Here is a 16,211-nt window from a genome sequence, read left to right as displayed (position 1 = left end):
AATGCAAGGTTTGCGTAGGATATATTTTACAAGCTTCCCATAGTTTCACTGCCTCCCCATCTCAAAAAAGTGGGTAAAATTAAGTGTGAAAACTTGTTCGTGAAATGTCATTTATTTCGTGTACAATTTAGATTGCTTTAGCATTACTTATTATTAAAAGGAATAGTGAGCAATATTGTTTGAAAGAAAGTTGGGGAAGAAATGCAATGATAAACAGATTTAATTTCTGTTGTTTTCCTGCGGTTTTTATGTCAGGTGGGACTCTGTGCTCACTGACACTGTAGTTTGTGAATGATCCTAAAAAGATGCACAGCTAGCCCTGCCATTGGAAGCTATTAATCCTCTTAAAAGCTCTTATTTTGGGGAAAAATGTATAATAAGTAGTTGCCAACTATTACTGCAGGATCTTGACCTTGTATGTCAATCCATTTGTGTCCAAGTGAGGAGATGTGCTATTTCATCTTTCATATTTATGTGACTTTGCATTTATTGCAGGCTCTAAGGAGTACTTCAGAGCTAGAAAAAAGTGTGGTTTGTCCCTGTACATGATAATATAATGCTAAAAAAAAAAAACATAAAAATTCTACCTTTGCCATGAATCCCGCCCTTCTTATGAACTCAAAGTAGTAATTGCAACAGTAGTGCTAATGTATGTTACATTGTACTCTTAGATTATTTCAATGTACTTTTCTCATGTTGCCTGATGGTGTCACAGAAGTTTTCTGCAATACCTGTCATAGAATCTAATACAAGTAGATACATTATAGATGAAAAATAGAATGGGGAAATGACACATTTTGCTCATTTTCCTCTTTTCCTTTTTTTCAGTATTGGTTGGTTAAGATTATTACACCACTGCCTCACTCACATAAGTGATTTAGAAGGAATGATGGCTAGTGCTGCAGCACCCACTGCTAATCTGTTGCAGACATGTGCTGCATTACTGATGTCACCATACTGTGGTATGCATTCTCCAAATATTGAGGCTGTGCTTGTAAAAATTGGGCTGCAGTCCACCAGAATAGGCCTCAAATTGATTGACATTCTTCTCAGAAACTGCTCAGCATCAGGGAGTGACCCTGCAGGTGAGTGCATTGTCTTTCTTTTCAATTTTTGCTTTAAAAGTTGCTTGTATTACAAATTTAGTATTTGCATGTTACTTTCAGAGTTTGAATTCTGCTTGCCAGTACTTGCTGTTTTTTCATGGCAGCATTGTTTAATTTGCCATTATATTTCTGGGCATGACAGACCTTTGTGTCTGAGTACCTCTAAAATAGTGAAACAGTGCAACCAGCACTGTTTTGATTTGTGCAGAACATATGATAAGGGGAATGTTCTGAAGTCACAGAAGTAGGCTGTGCAATATATCCTAAGCATGGCTGTGTATATACCTGTACGCAGTGTCTAGATGTTTCAACATAAAGAATACCTCAGAGTAGTTCTAAGAAAAGTAAGTATGGTAATGTTTGATCTGTAATAAGCTGTAGGATAGAGTAAAATTTGAATAGCACTAAGTGAGGCAGTTATTCAGCAACTGATTTATGTCCCACAGCAGTAGTCTTCAGTCAATGTACTGTGGGATTTTTGCGTGTTTATGATTCTGTACCACTTTGCTTTGCTGTTTAGTGGCTTTCCAGTGAAAGAGATCTGAACTGTTATTTGTTCTATTTTGAAGTACCTGATTCTAACAGAAAACACCTTTTCAAAATGCCTCCTGTGATATACTTCACCATCAGTTAATGTGACAGAGTAGCACGTTATCGTTTATTGAAATGCTGTTAAATAGAAGAGTAGTTTCCTAAAGGACGGGAGATGGGGAATGTAGGAAGGAGAAAATGAGTTGGAAATAATCCAAGGAATTCTTGGGCTAGAGTCACGTTGGGGGAAATTGGAATTAAATGGGCTTCCATACTGAACCAAACATTTGCTTCTCGAATGAATGAGGCTTGACAAGCTCTATTGTAATTAGTCATGTTCTTAATTCTGTGACTGGATTCTGCCTTTTGGGAATACATTGAGGAAAATCCTACTAGTTAAGTCTGCAAGTCTTCTGTCTGATGAATGTTGCAATTAATTTTTTTCTTCTATAGTAAGGCTGGACATTATATTGAACGTATTAAGTGTGGAATATCATGATAGTGATGTCTTAGCCTGCATATGTTAATGGCAAAACTCAGTTCAGTGTTAACATTGCAATTCTTTCACAATTTTGTGAGTACTTAAAAAAAAAAATATGTATGTAAGTACTTCTGTTGTTTTCCCCTCTCCCTCTTCCTCCCAAACCCCCCATTTCTGGTCTTTTTTTTCTTTTCTTTTCTTTTTTTTTTTTGAATGCGGCAAGATCTGAATAGCCCTTTACTGTTTGGAAGATTAAATGGTCTCTCTTCTGACTCCACAATAGACATTCTTTATCAGCTGGGAACAACTCAAGATCCTGGAACAAAAGATAGGTAATGTTATTTGGATTATCCTATGGGAGTGCGTACAGTCTGCTAAACAGTGACACAAAAGCAGAGCCTTTTAAAATCTGATTATTTTAATATAGCCTGAAAGCACCTAAATCTAAAGAAGCCTTTCAGCTTTCCCCTCTAGCTCTTTCCATCCTTTACAGAATATGCTTCCCCTCTCTTATTTGGTCTTAGGAAAGAGAGAAAACTCTTAGTGTTCAGCTGAATTTTCTCTCAAATACTTAGAACTTAGTTACCTTCTATGTTTTCCTTTTCTGTAGTAAGAAAACTTACATTTGACTGTCAAAGATGATATGTGTTTTTAATTTATTTTGCGCTGTTAGTGATTTAAGTCTTGAAAATGGAGTTTGAGCTCATTCTTGAACTCTGCTTCAAAGAAAGTGATAAATGCCTAAATCAAGCTACTCAGAGAGAGCAAGTTAATTTGTTTTTCAGTGTTTCTTTGACCCTTTGTAATGTACTATATCATCTTGCTTTCCAGGATTCAAGCACTGTTAAAATGGGTCAGTGATTCCGCAAGAGTTGCAGCTATGAAAAAAAGTGGCCGGGTCAGCTACATTTGTCCAAATAGCTCAACAAGAGAGTATGGTCTTTTGATGCCATCTCCTTCCCACTTGCATTGTGTAGCAGCGATTTTGTGGCATAGTTATGAACTGCTTGTTGAATATGATTTACCAGCATTGCTGGACAGAGAGCTCTTCGAGTAAGTAAAGCAAACAAAGTAATGTACCACATACTTTTCTAACTAAATTATTTTGTTCTGAAATAATACAGCTTGAAGTGGAATAAGTAGTGGAAATTGACATCCCTGATGCTGGTTGAAAGAGTGAATACTAAAAAGGATATCTAAACAGTTGGCTTTGTAGCTCTAAACATGTACATAAAGTGGTACATATTAAGAATTATAACATTTGAGAAGAAAGAGGGATAATAAAATAGATTTCTTAAAATGAGTAACCCAATTTGATTTGCTCTAATATGGAAGTGGGATTAACAGTTGAATTCCTGTCTGCTGGAGAGTATGTTGTTTCCAGCATAGGATGAAATGAAGAAATGCTAATAAAACTGTTGTGCCTAGTTTCAGTATGCATGTTGCAGGATAGTCCTGTTCCTCTACCTCCTGCCAAGTAAAACTATAATTCATATCAGCCAGCATCTGGAGCAAATTACATGATATATTTTTAAATGAGTAGAGAAGGATTTTTGTTAAACATGGGAAAAATAATTCTTCTAAGAAAAATAACATCTCCACTGTTTTCATCTTCTTTGATATTTCAACTTTTTGACTCTAACTATAACTCTTAAGCTCTCCTTCATGGGATATGTCACTTCTCCTCTGGATGTATTTTCCAGTCATTCCCATGTTTGATTTCACTACTTCTGTTTTTTACCACTATATACTAATTTATTCCGTAGTTATTTTTAATATCTTGTTGGAAAAGAGTTTTATTTTTCTACGGACAATAAACTTACCTAGAAAATCCTCATGGAAGGATTGTATTGAATTTATAGTTGGTGAAGACTTTGTGTGCTGTTATATATGGATTTTAAAAAATACTTGCCACTCAAAGTTTGGGAACTTTTCCAAAGTCACAGTTAGTGTTCTATCTTGGAGCAGTTTTTAATCAGCCCGCATTGAAATTAACATTTGTTACATCTACATTCTCTTTTGGAGTCTTCAATTTTCTTTAACTAAACATAGAATAATACTTCCATCCAGAAGACAGAAAAAGAATTCTTATCTTCTAAATAGAAACGTGATATGGGATGATACATTCAAATTATTAAAATATTAACATCAGAGTGCTGCAAAGTGTGCATTAATGTGTATATTTAGAGTTCAAGATTATATATCTTGTATATGTATAGTAACTTGAATGCAATTCAGAAAACTGCTTTTTAAAATATTTCTTCGCACCAGCTTGTTAAGAGTAGTTGAAGTATAATATTTTCACTGATTTATAAATACCACTTTGCAAATATAAGCTGAATAATTGGAGCAAAATTAGCTTTTGCATTCAGGTGCCACTGATGTGATATTATTTGAATAGAAGTGAGCTTAAAGGTAGTTGTTTTTAGCCTGTGTCCTAAGGATAGTAAGAATAGTGTCATTCAACCAATGAGATTCTTCCTTTCATTTTCTATGCAACATCTTCAGTTAGAATTCTAATAAAAGAAATGTTAAAAAAAAAAAAAAAAGTGGGGGGAAGGAGAAGAGAAAAGCAAAGGACTAAATAAGAGAACTTTGTGGAAAATGTGTGCCATTCTAGTAGCTGCATCTTGAAGAATTCAAAGCACAGAGATGTTGCAGTTGTCTCAAAAATGTGTAAATTAAGTGACAGCTGTCCAAAGATGGAAATCCTGTCTTTGATGGCAACATCCCTGCAAGAGCCACCTCTGTGCTATTTTTAATACAGTATGATGAAATAAATTCAGATATAGGGATTAGGCATGCCTTCTAGGTAATGAATGTCCTGCTAATACAGTGATACAAAAGAGGCTGTCGAACTCAGCTCAGTTTTACAACAGTTTCTAGAATAGTTAATGTGAAAGATGTATAAAATGACAAAGAAAAGAGAATACGAGTGGCAAGCTATCTATGTTTTGATATTATTTTTGTCTTCTACAGATCACTGTTTAACTGGTCCATGTCTCTTCCCTGCAACATGGTTTTGAAGAAAGCTGTTGATAGTTTGCTTTGCTCAATGTGCCACATCCACCCAAATTACTTTTCCTTACTCATGGGGTGGATGGGTATCACTCCTCCTCCAATGCAGTGTCAACACAGACTGTCCATGACTGATGACAGCAAAAAGCAGGATCTCAGTTCATCTTTAACAGATGACTCTAAAAACGCACAGGCCCCTCTTGCACTAACAGAGTCTCACCTGGCTACTCTTGCTGCTTCATCTCAGTCTCCTGAAGCTATCAAGCAGTTATTGGACTCAGGTTTGCCTTCGCTGCTTGTAAGAAGTCTTGCTAGTTTTTGCTTTAACCATACTTCTAGCTTGGACTGCAATGCACAATCAACGGATATCACCCAGGATAGACTCAGGAGGCACCATGTCCCACAGCACTTTAATAAAATGCCTATCACAGCAGACCTGGTTGCTCCTGTTCTCAGGTTTTTGACGGAAGTTGGCAACAGCCACATAATGAAGGACTGGTTGGGTGGTTCTGAAGTCAATCCGCTGTGGACAGCACTTTTATTTCTGTTGTGCCATTCTGGTGCTACTTCTGGAGGACACAATGTGACTGCACAACAGACAAGTGCAAGATCCAGCTTGCTTTCTTCAACTGTAACAGCAGGATTGACCACTCAGCAGCGGACAGCAATTGAAAATGCAACAGTTGCTTTCTTCTTACAGTGCATTTCTTGCCATCCTAATAACCAGAGGCTTATGGCACAGGTGAGACAGAAAATAAATGAGATAGTCATTTCTTTGTTAATAACGAGTCAAAATTTGCATAGTTTCTAATTGTGAAACTACTTCTTTTCTTCCTTTAAAGTATTTGTTTTGTAAGTTGTCAACTGGGAGAATTTTGTGTTGAAACTGTTAGCTTGTTGGTCAGACTTAGAAAGCTGTAAGAATACTTGGACATGGCCATTCAGTGCTGTGTATGGATTTGTATTCCACTTGGCTGTATCAAGATGTGTGTCTGGCCTTAACAAGACACTTCAGACCAAAATCCACAATACTGTATTTAAGTACATAGGTTTAAACTCTTTTGAAGTGGGATTTGAAAATGAAGCTCCATACACGTATTTTAAATTAGGAAATTGAAGAAAAATTGCTGTTTGTTTACACAGACATGTACGCTGTGCAGTTGGTGTCCAGGAATATGTGGAATATTACAGAACAGTCCACTGTTGTAATGCAAATTTAGCTAATTTCCTCACAATTTTTAACCTTTCAGACCTAGCTGAATGAAAGTACAGTTAAAATGATTTTTCCTTTCAATATTAAGAATGTCCGTCCCCAGGAACAGTTAACTTGAGTAAAAAAATAAGTCAGCACATTTCTCTGATGCTTTGCTACAGAGTAGGAAAATCTTGCTTTAGGAATTCAAAAGTTATTTTTCTGAATATTTTTTCTTCAGTTTTTGTTTTTCTTATACTCTACATATTTACAATTACTTTGCTGTATTCAGTATTTTATACATTTTAAAAAATTTTTCTGTTAATAGTTTCTTCAGTGGTGCTCATTTCTGATCTGGTTTGAATGATAGCTGGAAGGTAGATCTTAGGCATTTGCTTATTATGGCTGTATAGAGCTTCATTTTGGAGACCTAAATATAGAAATATTTTAAATATGATGTAATTTTGTGTTCCAGGTTCTCTGTGAATTATTCCAGTCTTCTCCTCAGCGTGGGAACCTCCCAACCTCTGGAAACATTTCAGGATTTATTCGGAGGCTTTTTTTGCAACTGATGCTCGAGGATGAGAAAGTGACTTTGTTTCTTCAATCCCCATGTCCAGTAAGAGTTTTTGCTATCTACATGGGTAACATGGCTCAAATTTAAACCCTCCCGAAATCGATGTATATTCAACTTCGATAGGTCAGGCAGCAGCTTTTCCTTCTGTATGTATCTGGAAAGTAATGTTTAGATAAATTGTAATTCAGCATTTTAAAAGAAAATTTAAGGCATTGTTTTGAGAGGAAGCCATCTTGCTGAAAACATCTCTGTTCTGACAGAATAGAAAACTGGAATTTATCTTATGCTTCCATAAAACCTTTTAATAGTATTCTTAAATATTAACAACAAACATAGATGTTGCTAGCTCTAGTCCTTGCATCAGTTTCTTCATTTTAAATTTTGTTGAGGAACTGTCTGAATTTTGATGCTCCAAAACTGGCAGAGATCCTTCAACGTTAGCCATAACACCACTAATAAATTCTTGAATGATAAATTCTTGAACTGATCTGTAAAGCAACTAGATGCATTTACTTCTTTACCAGAACAGAGTTACAATCAGTGACTGAACTGCTGTGTCTTTATATATGACAGGGAAACTATGTTAAATAGTGTTAAATGGAAAAGGGAGAGCACGTAAGTTTTAGTATGAAGATGTTTAAATGTTTTGTTTCAACCTGGCTGAGATAAATTCTTAATATAGCATTTGGTATCGTCAAGGTAGTATCAGTTTTCTAATAAGATGGTTTACATAGAACAGATTTTTGCAGAGTTACTGAATAAGTTGAGAGTGAAGCAAGTTCTTAAAAACAAGTTACCAGATAATTCAGTTTCATCTGAAGAAACAGTCTGGCTATTCTTAGTGGGTAGAAGATTCCTCCTTTCACATCCAAAGAAGAGACTTAAAAGTGATCTGGATATGCAGAGTATATTTCTAATATATCTAGCAAATTAATCTTTAATGTGTTAGATCCCCACTTTATTTCTGAAGTTCTTAGGAAAACTGTGTGTTTAAGTCATTTTTCTATTGTTATGAAGTATTAAATGCATTCGTTAGTATTGCACAAGGATAAGTTGGTTCTATGTATGAATATTAGTAAACAGTTTTCCTGATGGTTTGGAAAAAGGAGCAATAGTTCTCTGTGCAGAAAAGTTTGTGAAGTTATTGCAAGCAAAGAACAATATAAAAATATGAATATGGCTCAGGCTAAAATATGTGATACTAAAATACTTGAAATATTTGAACTAATAAAGACTTAGTTATCCATCATAATAGCAAAAAGTAAATACGCTGAATAGAAGAACTTTATTCACAAGTCACGACTTGAGAGTAGTAGCATCTTACCATAATTTGACCCTCTAAAGTTTAAGGGTAAATAAGTTTTCATTTTAAACACACATAAGAGTTAATTTTATTTTGCTGAGATATATTTATAGAAACTTAATGTTTTAATTTATTTCTGAATCTTAAAAGCATGTTAACTTTTTATTTTTCAGCTGTACAAAGGTAGAATTAATGCTACTAGTCATGTAATTCAACATCCAATGTATGGAGCTGGGCACAAATTTCGTACTCTTCATTTACCTGTCTCAACAACTCTAGCTGAAGTTCTTGATCGTGTGTCAGGCAAGTTTACAACAGTTTGTTCTATTTTTAAGATAGTTTATATTTCCTTTTTTTTTTTTTTTTTTTTTTTTTTTGGATACATGTACATCTGCAGTGTTCCTAGATACTTGTTAGATGTGACACAGAGGTTTAAATTATAATCTTTTGAATATACCTTGCATGTTCCGTTTAAAATGCACTTTGCTGGTTGTATGCTATTTTTTCCATTAAACTCCAATTAAGATACATTTCAGAGGGGAAGATGGGATTTTTGTTGTTTTTTTTTGTTGTTTTTTTTGAGTACTCATGTATTCTTAAATCTCTCAAGTCATACTGCAAATATTGATCTTCAGAATGCCCTTTCACTTAAATCCCAGTAATGTCACTTTAATATCCTGAAACTTAAACGGTTATCTCAATGGTGTTGCTATGAGAAGAGAGCTAATGATCCAATTTCTTTGAATACACATTTGTATACTATGCAGACACTTCAGTTTACTTACTACATGGAGATTGGAACACTTAATTTGCTTGTAGAGATTAATTTTCAAATTATAAGGCATGACTTTCAGTTATTTTTATGAAATGAAATATTTCATTACACTACTTGAATTTATGTGGAGAAATGAATCTATAGGGGGCTTTGTTGATTAGGCCTCCACAGGCCATGATATGAGATTCAGTACCTGAATGGGAGATGCCTTAACCTTAAAATGAATCTCACCTTGATATTCAATTAATACTTTAGAAAATAGACCTGCATATTTAAGACTATGGTTAATGATCTTTTTCAAAATGTAGAAATTGTCCTAAGGGTATTGTGTTCATGCCAGAACTCTCTAGGTGAAATCATCAAGTTGATTCACTTCAGGTAACAATAGAGCAAAATATGTTACCTTAAAAAATCAATATTAAGCATGCAGAATTCAAAGAAAAGAAACGGAGTGATGGAAGGGGGAACACCAGTAATTCCACTTTAATCTTAAGACGTTGCCAATAATAGCAAATCAAAGTAAAAAATGATCACAGTAGTTACGATTTTGCCATATTGCAGATGTACACTGTGAGGGGCTTGCATACGTACCTGGTTGGGTATGTAATCCTTATACATATGCATTAACTTTTTTTGACTGTGGGATCAAATATAATTTCTTAAGCAGTTCTTTGTAGAGTTCAGAAGAACTGTTGCCTTTTAATATCTAGTTAAAATCTATGCATTTACTTAATTAATAAGTGCATTTGGACAATAAATATGTTATCTAATGAGGTGATAGAAGTACTTTAGTAGTGCTTGATAAAAACAGCATATGCTTTGGAATGTTAATTAAAAACAGTGAAGCCTAGAAAAATGCTTGAAGTTTATTTACCATGGAATAATATGCTGTTCTGCATAGAAGTCTTTATTAACTTAGTGTTCAGACATGATCATGTGTGGAATGTTTGACCAAGAGCTTCCAAGTTCCTTCTGCTGTTTATGGTCAGAAATACTTTAATGTGAGAAACAGTTGATGCGCATGAGGTGAAGATCAGTTGTTGAGACGTGACATAACCTATACTGATCAGCTGCCTCGGTGGTGTATTGTGCTCAGCTTGATAGCCACTGCTAATAGGGTCTTGGGAGGAGAACGTGCTGATGTGATGTACAATAATGCACATAATGAAATGGATCAAATGCTGAGTTTGTAGTGCATCATAACTTCGCTTTATGCTACAGAACTGTTTCATTTTAAATTGAAAGAATCAGTTCTGGAAAAGTTCATGTTCTTTTACGCTTCCCTCCTGTATCTGTTGTGATTTTTCTGATGATATTAAAAGCTGTGTGATTCCTGTGTATCTTTCCATGAAGTTCATGGTTAGGATAGTGAAGACAACTTATGTACAAGGAAAGAACTGTATGTTTAGGGTGAAAGGAGGGGAGAGATGGGATGGATTGGTAGTGGGAAAAGGAAAAACAGGCTGCTACCACTGCAACAGTAGGAAGTTTTGAAGATCCTGTTTTGAAGACTAGTCCATAGACTAACTTCTTTTTTCTTTCTTAGCTATTCTTTAAAGGTCTTCTGTTACATTAAGATCTCACATTGATCATTTCATACTTTCTGTATATAAAAATAAAAATAAGAGTGTTGATCTAATATTTTTTCTCACTGCCTTAAAAAAGAAAAAAAAAACAGGAAGTATGGTGTAAGAGCATTGCTAAATTTGCTGCTCACATCCCTTCACCAGTGGAAGAAAGTATGCAGTGTCATGGCAGACGGAATAGTCTAGAATGAGTATCAGTTGTTCTGTATTCCATCCACCCTAGTTTTAATTTGCTGGTCAAGACAGGTCAGAAAGACTGAATGACAAATGCAGATATTATCTGAGTAATAAAAATATGTTGTCTTAAGCATCTTCAGTAGTTTTATTAATGAAGTTTACATTGTCCACCAATAAATGGGCATTCAGTCAATGAGACCAAACTAGTGTTTAGTATATAAATAATACTGATGAGGATATTAAAATATTAATGAGGATATCCACACCAAGTCTGAAATATGTATCTATAAAAAAAAATACACATAGGTATGTACATAAAGAGATGTAAATATATATTAGGTCCTGAGTAACAGCATTTTCACACTATGTATCTTCTCCAAGAAAACTGGAGAATGATTTAAAAATTTTGATGCCAGTGGTTTACAAGGTGTAAAATAATCCATTGAAATGAACAGTAAATGATTTTTTAAGCTGCTTGTTAATATGTTTGATCTACACTAATGATCAAACCGAAATTATTGTACTGCAGTAACTAAGTATTCACTAAAGCAAATGCACAAGTTTTGGATGTGTTCTTTTTGCATCTTGTAATTTCAGCAGATCTGAAACTGCTATCTATATGCTTAGCCTTAAATACAACAATATAAGTAAGTCTGTAGATATCCTTTAAAAATAAATAAATACATTTCTTTTTTTCCTTAGGTTTGATTTGATTCTCTTTTGTTTGCTTGTCTTGTCTTTTTCTAATCTCATTTTTTTTTTATTTGTTGCAGTTGTGTTTTAACATAAGTACACTTGACTTATCGTGTAACAGATTTAGATTGTAACAGTTTTAAATTGTTAAAGGGCAGATTTGCAGGGAGGGGAGATTGCACTTGTAATACGTAAATTCTTAAATACTTAAAAGAATATTGTTGCCTGGAATGGAAATCTAAGCCACAGAGATAGTTCAAATATAGTTGTGTTAACAGATTAGAAACTGGCAACAAAATCAGTGTGTTATATTAAAATGCCATTCTCTCCTGTTTTGATGTTTTTTTCCCTGTACAGATACACCCAGTATCACAGCTAAGCTAATTAATGAACAAAAGGAAGATAAAGAAAAGAAGAACTATGAAGAAAAAGAAAAAGTTAAGGCAGAAAATGGGTTCCAGGACAATTATAGTGTTGTTGTTGCTTCTGGTATGTTTTTGTTCATCTTCTGAAAAATTATCTTTCAGATATTAAAGGGGTGGGGGAGAGAAATCAAATCTGCAGTTATTCATTTAATTATTAACAATCTTTAGACAGAATTGTAATGCCCAGTTAATCTGACTGGCTGCTAAGCAGCAAAGATCAGATCCAGATTGAACTACTGTCTCTACTGATTTATCTACTGATAGACTCTGGCAAATTGTACCTAAAGTTGGCTCTTTGTGGGTGCTGTGGCTAGTGTGTTGTAGATGCACACTCAGAGTTTAGATTATATGCTAAGATATTAGTATTTGCCTGCTGTTATTATAGGTTGAGTATTAATTCCTCTGCCTTTTTGCAGTGGCTAGTGTATCAGAGTTTAATCACCTACTTCTACATTATCTTTTGGAAATGAAAGTATTCCTGTATTTCACATATTTAAAACTGTCAGAATAAAACCAGATTATCCCACTTGCAAACCACAAATGAAGGGTATTGTTCCATTGCTACAGAGGCTATAGATTGAGTAAGGTAATCTTGCAGTGGTACAACATTACAGTTCAGGTGAAGGCTGGAGAGATCATTAGTCGTTCTTTTTGGGGTTCTAGTGTGTGAGGGGTTATTGAACTACCCTTTTCTTATCTAGGTTTCTGTCCTCATTGAGCATTCTCAATTTCATTTACACTTCATGAAGCATGAAGAAGAGGCTGATTTTTCTTTGACTTCTGGCACCAGTGTTTCTTAAGCTTTTAATTACAAGATTTTAGATACAGTAATAATTCTAAATTCAGCTGTTCAGTAGGGCAGCAGTTTCATGGATCTTAGTATATATTTAAAACAGTACAGCTTATCGTTAATTATAACTTTTTTTTTTTTTGGAGAGGTTTTTGCAGTAGGCGCCACTTAGGCAGGATACGATCTAAAACATAAGACATTTAAGTGAAGGGTTAAAACATGAACAAAGGAACTAGGAAGAAAACAACATATTAGCACTGAAAATATGTCATAGTGTAGTTAGCTGTGTCTCATCCTACTTGCATCTCTGTTTGTGCTGCTTCATGTAATCAATTTCCTGTTCTAAAAGAAAGATTTAAGTTCTTGCTTGTCTTTCTTCCATTTAAGTAAAACAGCTTAAATGTAGATTTAATTTACATTTGTTTTTAACTGCCTTCTGATGGAGTCTTTTCTTTTGTCTATATCTTGTTATATTCTTTTTTTTTTTTTTTTTTTTTGGACATTTTTTTTTGTTTCCTCATACTCATGCAGTCACTGTTTTACCCGTTCCCTATTGGTAAAATTTTTAGAGGAGATGTTATTTGGAACCTGATCTTCTTGAGAGAGACTATGTTAGTAGACTGAAATTAGCTGAGTATTTTAGCTTATCCTACTAAGAAGGTGAAGTTGTAGCATATTATAACGTTTCAGGTCAGGATAATGTTAGTTTTACAGCTGCTCTTGGCTGATTATGATGCAGTAGTTATATTCCTATATTCCATTTATTCCTGTTTAGATCTGTTCACTTCTGCACCTCTGTCCTTCTATACAATTGGCAGAACATGTTATTAATCCAGTTTCAGTAGCATCATTGACTGTCTCAAAATGTGGCAGTGTTGATACAGAAGCTTAGTAAGCTTTCATGTACCTATTAAGCCCTTTAATTTTCATGTAGTTCTTAGCAAGGTTCTGACCAAGGCAGTTTTAAAAGAACATTTAAAGGTGCTTTTCATCACTTGTTCTAATGTCAGTACTGTAGCTGAAGTCACTTGGTAAGTCAGATGTTTATCTATGGACTATGGATTGAAATATCTGTCGCTGTAGAAATTTTTTGCCTTACTTGATTTTAGTTTGAAAAAACAACCTCAAAAAGATTTACTATAGGTCCCTGTCATGTTATCAAGCGCAACAGGGAAAGAGGAGCCTTTTCTTCCCCTTTCAGGGAGAAAGAAAGAAAAACCATATTATTATGTCATCATATGGAATACTGATAAAACTAGGACAGTCCCACTGATTGACAGGCTCTTTAACTGTGTTTAAGAGAAGAATCAAAGTAGTAATTTACCATACAGCTTGTTTAATACTTGGCACTTAGAAGGATGCACAACTGTGAAAAATACTGGGATTGAATTCAAATGTATTTTATATGTGAATGCTGTTCTGATATTTGTTAGTTGTGTTTTCCAGTATGACTTTTTTTGCAACAGTTGAAAGAATTGGCTTAGCTATCTGAAATTATTAAATATAACCAGCTATCTGGCTGCAACTTAGCTATCTGAAATTATTAAATATATACTATAATAATTTTATTATTATTATCTCTGTACTAGGTTTGAAATCTCAGTCAAAAAGAGCTGTTTCATCTACCCCTCCACGTCCACCCTCAAGACGAGGAAGAGTAATGGCAGATAAAGTAGGTACCTCTTCCTCAGGAGCAGAATCTTCCAGCAAGACTATTAGCGTTCCAGTTTTCCATCTCTACCATAAACTTCTACCAGGTAACTTTAATAACTGTCTTTAAGCTTAAAAAAAAAAATGATCTTTTTCAGTAGCTGTTATTTCTTTAGAAAGACAATACAGTGATGACATACTTCTTTGTCTGTTTATTCACTCAATAAGTAGAGCACTTTGGGGCTGAAGACCGCTTTCAGGTGGAACTGAAGCCTCGTAGTATCTTTGTAACTTGACCAAAAAAGAAAAAGGAAGCAACTAATGGAATTAAGAAATATCAGATCTCTAATCAAAGATATTTTTGCCCTTGATACTTTCTTCAGTATATAGCTGTTAAAAATTTGACTGTCCTCTAATTGTGCTACAGACCATTCTGTATTTGTGTAATTGTCTCATTGATCACACTTCTCATGCAATTAACAGTTGTCATACACGTACACAAGTGCAGAATCAGTGATGAAAAATGGTGGAAGACTTGCTTCACTTACACAATGGCAAGACATAATTAGCATTCATTTCATTAGACACCATCCTCCGTTGATGAGATGGATTGCCACGGAAAATCTTATCAGGACTTGTGTTAATTGGCCAAGTACTGTCAAAATGAAATTAGTATGCTAAGTATATTAAACAGTCTAATTCTAAAACATTTCCCTTTACGTCAAAGTCTAATAATTACCAGGAAAATTTGTTCTGCCTTAAGAGTAACTTGTAATTTCAAGGAATAACGTATTCTTCCTAAGCACAGTGGCTGAAGTCCAGATATGAGTGATCAATTTGGGCTGTAGTTGCATGCGCATTTCATTTCTACACTGCTGCTGAGAAAATTACTCCCTGCACTGCCATTCACTTTTTCTTGAGTTGTTGTGTCTTGAAATTGGTGTACTGAGGTGGGCCTGGGATTTGTAGCACTGAAAAGGAACCGCAGGTTAGTTTATATTACAGTTTCTTCCACTTCAGCCTTTTTATCTTACTGTCATATTCTTTTATGCCACCACAATTTAATCAATTGGATTTAATAGTAGAGGGCGAGGCAGTACCCTTAATTGGGGTACATCAAATTACAACCTTAGCCATTTGTTAAATAGTCAAGTACTTTGGGCTTTTGACACAGCTGCTGTGTGGGAATTCCCAAGGGAATATACACTGGAAGTAAGGCCTTGGTTTAGAGCCACTTAAGATTTAGTATACTTGGCTTCTGCAGCAGCAGAACAGTGCGTGGACATTTATATTATGATAATCCACTCATAACTTTTCACTCTGACTCAATGCCATTGTTGTTTAGGCCAGCCATTACCTGCTGAAATGACTCTTGCCCAGCTTCTGACTCTCCTGTATGACCGTAAACTCCCTCAAGGATACCGATCAATAGATTTGACAGTTAAGCTTGGATCCAAAGTAATCTCAGATCCAAGCTTATCGAAAACAGACTCATTTAAACGTCTTCATACAGAAAAAGGTGAGTTTTGTGGGTTTTTTTTCCTTTTTATAACGCTTCGTAATGCCAGCTCTCAGTAGTGTGTGTTTGGGCTAATAGCCAGGGCAGATTAAGTAATGCAGGAGCACTTACAGACACCTGTGAAAAATGTTATTGCAGTAGCCTGAGTACTTAACATGCTTCATGGAAAATGGGAATTATTATTAAGCCCATCTGAGCATGTTTCATAACTCCAGCTTTTAAGAACATTCTTTTTAAAATCACCTAATATAGTCTGTTTCTTTTTAGAGATTTTTCTAATTGGTTGCTATGTTCTAGCTACAATGAAGGGGGAAAAAAAGAGGGAAATTGTTCATTTAAGGAAGGAGTTAAGAGGAATGGGACCTTGAAATTTAGCCAAGGTGATCTG

General features: G+C 34.8%; 1 protein-coding gene across 5 annotated transcripts in view; it reads left to right on the top strand.

Annotated features, from left to right (window-relative positions):
• Positions 1 to 16,211, top strand: part of BIRC6 (baculoviral IAP repeat containing 6) — a 169,334-nt gene that overhangs the window by 88,340 nt on the left and 64,783 nt on the right. For 4 of the 5 annotated variants that reach the window (XM_085219529.1, XM_085219526.1, XM_085219527.1 and 1 more), the window contains exons 52-60: positions 829 to 1,085; positions 2,342 to 2,450; positions 2,950 to 3,171; positions 5,098 to 5,878; positions 6,804 to 6,947; positions 8,382 to 8,511; positions 11,797 to 11,928; positions 14,244 to 14,411; positions 15,650 to 15,823. In XM_085219529.1, coding sequence (XP_085075655.1) covers positions 829 to 1,085; positions 2,342 to 2,450; positions 2,950 to 3,171; positions 5,098 to 5,878; positions 6,804 to 6,947; positions 8,382 to 8,511; positions 11,797 to 11,928; positions 14,244 to 14,411; positions 15,650 to 15,823 — 2,117 coding nt within the window. The remainder of the gene's footprint in view (positions 1 to 828; positions 1,086 to 2,341; positions 2,451 to 2,949; positions 3,172 to 5,097; positions 5,879 to 6,803; positions 6,948 to 8,381; positions 8,512 to 11,796; positions 11,929 to 14,243; positions 14,412 to 15,649; positions 15,824 to 16,211) is intronic. The other variant, XM_085219528.1, reaches the window with a different exon arrangement.

The sequence above is a fragment of the Meleagris gallopavo genome, chromosome 2 (assembly GCF_905368555.1).
Source record: "Meleagris gallopavo chromosome 2, MGAL_WU_HG_1.1, whole genome shotgun sequence".
Taxonomy (NCBI): domain Eukaryota; kingdom Metazoa; phylum Chordata; class Aves; order Galliformes; family Phasianidae; genus Meleagris; species Meleagris gallopavo.
This window is presented reverse-complemented; position numbering and strand designations above follow the sequence as displayed.